At 54.5% G+C, this 4,730-nt stretch overlaps 1 protein-coding gene across 1 annotated transcript in view; it reads right to left on the bottom strand.

Annotated features, from left to right (window-relative positions):
* Positions 1 to 2,181: 2,181 nt before the first annotated feature.
* HSD17B14 (hydroxysteroid 17-beta dehydrogenase 14) overlaps positions 2,182 to 4,730 on the bottom strand; it is a 24,576-nt gene continuing 22,027 nt past the window's right edge. The window contains exons 6-9 of the mRNA XM_017500495.2: positions 3,880 to 3,984; positions 2,833 to 2,900; positions 2,626 to 2,722; positions 2,182 to 2,511 (exon numbers count right to left, since the gene is read on the bottom strand). Coding sequence (XP_017355984.1) covers positions 2,338 to 2,511; positions 2,626 to 2,722; positions 2,833 to 2,900; positions 3,880 to 3,984 — 444 coding nt within the window. The 3' untranslated portion in view covers positions 2,182 to 2,337. The remainder of the gene's footprint in view (positions 2,512 to 2,625; positions 2,723 to 2,832; positions 2,901 to 3,879; positions 3,985 to 4,730) is intronic.

The raw sequence follows: 4,730 nt of genomic DNA on the forward strand, positions 1-4,730 counted from the left end.
AAAAGAAATACGGTTCCCACTCAGGCTGTGTTCCAGCCGCACTGAAGCCAGGTACTAACCGGCATGTAACGGTTTGCAAAAATGCATTTTCCTGTCTCGGAGCGTTGGCAAGCATAAGTAGCCAGAGGTAAAGGAAGGGAAAGACAAAGAACAGGACGTTCTGTTTATCACAATACTTTTGTGAAAGGGAAAAGCACACCTTAAATATGAGTGGGCGCGAACACCATGTGAATGCACAGTAATGGGAGCGGTGCTTTGGAGAAGGGCCTCTGAAGAAGGCCGCAGGTAGGGATAAAGGGGAGCCTGACTTTACAGCCTGGATACTGCCCTGTTCAAATGTAATTTTTTCGTATCAACAAAAAAGATATACGTATACTCTTTGAAAGATTTATTTATTTATCTATTTAATTTACTTATTTGAGACGGAGTTTTGCTTTTGTTGACCAGGCTGGAGTACAATGCCAAGATCTCGGCTCACCGCAACCTCCGCCTTCTGGGTTCAAGCGATTCTTCTGCACCAGCCTCCCCAGTAGCTGGAATTACAGGCATGCGCCACCATGCCCGGCTAATTTTGTATTATTAGTGGAGACAAGGGTTTCCCTATGTTGGTCAGGCTGGTCTCAAACTCCCTACCTCAGGTGATCTGCCCACCTTGGCCTCCCAAAGTGCTGGGATTACAGGTGTGAGCCACCGCGCCCCGCCTGAAACTCCTTAAGAGGTAAAAACACACACAATTCACCAGGGCTTCTTCCAGTCCCTTATCATCTGAGAAGCCTGAAAATTATCAATCCTGCCCTCATCAGTGAGCCTCAAAGAACAATCCCCAGCGCAGGGTTTTCCTGGTTATCCCTCCACGAGTATCTCCCCAGCACCAGGACCGCAGAGGCACAGTTCGACAATCACAGTCCTTCAGGATGCCTCGGACCTCTTGCAATTCAAACCTGCGGCACCGCCCCTCTGTCACTGTGCCACCAAAATCTGCGGGTTACTGTGGCACTAAAATCATGTCCCTCGGCCGGACGCGGGGGCTCATGCCTGTAATCCCAGCACTTTGAGAGGTCGAGGCTGGTGGATCACTTCAGGTCAGGAGTTCGAGACCAGCCTGGCCAACATGGTGAAACGCCACCTCTACCAAAAACACAAAAATTACCCGGGCGTGCTGGCGGGCGCCTGTAATCCAGGCTACTCGGGAGACTGAGGCAAAAGAATCGCTTGAACCCGGGAGGCGGAGGTGGCGGAGGGCCGAGATCACAGCACTGCGCTCCAGCCAGGGTGACGGAGCGAGACTCTAGCTCAAATTAAAAAAAAAAAAAAAAAATTGGGTCCCTCGGCCATTGTTCTCGGCAATCGTACCCTGGGACACTCAGTCTCCAAATTCCACCCCCACAATGTCCCCAGGCCCTGTCCCCGGGCCGCTGTCCCGCCAACCCTAACAGTCACAGGCCGGAGCAGCCAAACCGCGGGACCCTTCCCCCGCAGGGCGTCGCCCTGTTTTTCTGCGCTCTGCCGGGGCCCTGCCGCCCCACCCGCCAGCCCCGGGCTGCAGGGGCGGTGCCCACAGGCAGCTCCGGTCCCCGCCAATCAGCGGTTGCGGCACACGCCCTCCGCCGCAGCCAATCCGCAGCAGCCCTGCAGCTCCACCCCTCACCTGCGGGACGCCAGCGCGCTCGGGCCTGCGCCCCTCCGGGATCCAGTCGGGGAGTCTGCGCCCCCTAGTGCCCTGCAGACTCCAAACCCAGGAGTTTCAGCCCCTTCTCCCTCTGATCCAGATGTCTGAACCCCCCCACATTCTCTTCCCTCTGGATGTTTCGTGCCAGCCACCTTCCTATTCCACAGGCACTGAGCGCAAAACTCCTTTTCCCCGAGGGTCAGGAATAAGGAGGAGGACCTTTTGCGTCTTCTCCTCCATTATCTCCTAATTAGCGCTTAATTTACTCTCCCCTGCGGGCTTTTAATTAGCGCGCCCGTGAAGCCAAACCGCTCTACCTTTCCCAGGAGCTCCTGGCGACAGCGACAGGGCGAGCAACATCAGGCACCTGCCTGCTGCAAGGCCTGGGTTTGGGGGTGCGGGGAGCTGCAGTCCTTCAGAGTCGAGGCCACGTGTGGGCCTGGGGTGCAGGGCCAAGTGGGCAGAAGGACTCGTCTAGAGGGTGGGAAATAAATATAAACGATGTCCTTCTCCTTCTGGCTGCAAATCGCTTTTATGGGAACCTGCAGGGTGACCTGGCACCTTCCTAAGCAGGCTCCGAGTCTAACGCTTGTGGGCTACATCTGATACAGGTTGGGTTTGGGGTAGGAGAGTCCTAGGAAGGCGGCCCCAAGGAGAAATGTGGGAAATCAGGAAGGGATATCAGGGACGTCCACGGGTGTGCTCCTCCTGGCCTTGCGCCCGTACCCCAGCTCGGCACCCCCTGTCACGAAGAGCTCAATGCCAGTGCAGAAGTTGGCTTCAGAGGCCAGGAACACTGCCGCGGCCCCCACCTCAGCAGGCTGGCCCATGCGGCCCAGTGGCTGGAGAGAAAAGAGGGAGGAAAGAGGTCAAGGGTCAAGAGGAGCCCCACTTGATCGCCATGCTCCCCACCCCCAAGCCATCTTCTACCACCTGGATCTGAACCCCACTCCTACCTGGGCCAGCGTGCCCTCTAGGATTGTGGCCCTAGGGTCTGGCGTTGAGGCTGCCAGCTCCTCCCACAGTGGGGTCCAGATGTTTCCTGGGGAGATACTGGGGGAAGGGAGAGAGAGGATCAAAGAAATCTGTCTCCAGTCACTTGGGATCCCTCCCAGTCACCCCAGTTCCCCCAGGAGGCTCTCAGCCTGCTCAGAGCAGCTCACCAGTTGACTCGGACACCATAAGGACTTTCATCCAAGGCCAAGGCTTTGGTCATGGCCGTTACTGCCCCCTGCAGAAAACAGAGCGGAGAAGAAGTTGAGTTCCCAGGAGATGGGGCCCCTGCCATCCATTGTCTCCTGCCAGCCAGGGGGGGCATCAGAATGGGGAAGTCATGCTTTCCTTGAAGGCTGCCTTCAGAGGCACCAGACTCAGTTTCTTGGGAGAAACTTGGCATAGAAATCTGTCATAGGAAGGTCGAGTGCAGTGGCTCACACCTGTAATCCCAGCCCTTTGGGAGGCTGAGGTGGGTGGATCACTTGAGGTCAGGGGTTTGAGACCTGCCTGGCCAATATAGTGAAACCCTGTCTCTACTAAAGATACAAAAATTAGCCAGACATGGTGGTACATACCTGTAATCCCAGCTACTGGGAAGGCTGAGGCAGGAGAATCACTTGAACCCTTGAGGCAGAGGTCGCAGTAAGCTCAGATCATGCCACTACAGCCTGGGTGACAGAGTGAGACCTTGTCTCAGAAAAAAAAAGAAAGAAAGAAAAGGGCTGGGCATGGTGGTTCATGCCTGTAATCCCAGCACTTTGGGAGGCCTCAGTGGGGAGATCACCTGAAGTCAAGGGTTCAAGACCAGCCTGACCAACACGGTGAAACCTCATCCCTGCTAAAAATACACAATTAGCTGGGCATGGTGGCGCATGCCTGTAATCCCAGCTACTCAAGAGGCTGAGGCAGGAGAATCTCTTGAAGCCAGTGGGCAGAGGTTGCAGTGAGCTGAGATTGCGCCATTGCACTTCAACCTGGACCAGAAGAGCAAAACTCCGTCTCAAAAAAGAAAAAAAGAAAGAGAGAGAGAAAAAACGAAAAAGAAAAGACAAAAATCTGCCACAGGCAGTTATGGCTGGGTGCTGACTCTGGGAGTTGAGTGTGAGACTCTCTCTAGGGATCTTGCTAGGTCCCGCTCCATAGGTGTCTGGACTCAAAGCCAAGGCCCATGGGAAGAAGGTAGGGAGGGAAAGAAGGGGTAGGGGCTGTTGTACCTTACTGGCCACATAGGCAACAGCCTGGGCCTGGCCGATCGCCCCCACCAGGCTGGAGATGTTGATGATGTTCCCCTGGCTCTTCCGAAGGTGGGGGAGGGCAAGCTAGGGAGACAAGAGGCCAAGTAAACTGCAGAAGCCCTGAATCACAGCCCCAGGCATTCTGAAGTCTGGGATGACGGCCATCTCCCTGGCATGTTCCTAGTTTATCTCAGTGACTGCTAGAGACAGCATCTAACATAAACCCCTCTCTGGTTTGCCCTGCGGTCGCTGGGCCTCAGCACTCAAGGAGTCTCTCCTTGTTGGGAAGGGATTTCTCTGTTCTCCTGGGTGTCTGATTCTGTCTCTGTCTTTGTCTCTGTTCCCCTCTCCCTGGGTCTTTTTATGTTACTCAAATTCCTGTCTTTATCAAGACAGGAAAATGGATGAGAGATCCAGAAGCCTGCATATTTTTCAAAAATGGGAGGAAGGTCTTTTCCAATGAAATCTCTGTGGCCCAGTCTGGAGTACAGTGGCAATGTTGGTAGCTCACTGCAGCCTCAAACTCCTGGGCTCAAGCAATCCTCCCTGCCTGGCCTCCTGAAGTGTTGAGATTACAGGCAGGAAGTTCTTTTATCTATTGGGGGGAAGATGGTTTCTATGAGGCCTTAATGAAAGGCACTCTGGGCCAGTCACAGCATCTCATGTCAGTAATCCCAGCAGTTCGGGAGGCCGAGGCGGGTGGATCACCTGAGGTCAGGAGTTTTAGACCAGTCAGGCCAACATGATGAAATCCCATCTCTACTAAAAATACAAAATTAGCCAGGCACGGTGGTGCTTGCCTGTAATCTCAGCTACTTGAGAGCCTGAGC

The sequence above is a fragment of the Cebus imitator genome, unplaced genomic scaffold, assembly GCF_001604975.1.
Source record: "Cebus imitator isolate Cc_AM_T3 unplaced genomic scaffold, Cebus_imitator-1.0 Scaffold266, whole genome shotgun sequence".
In the NCBI taxonomy this organism is placed as follows: domain Eukaryota; kingdom Metazoa; phylum Chordata; class Mammalia; order Primates; family Cebidae; genus Cebus; species Cebus imitator.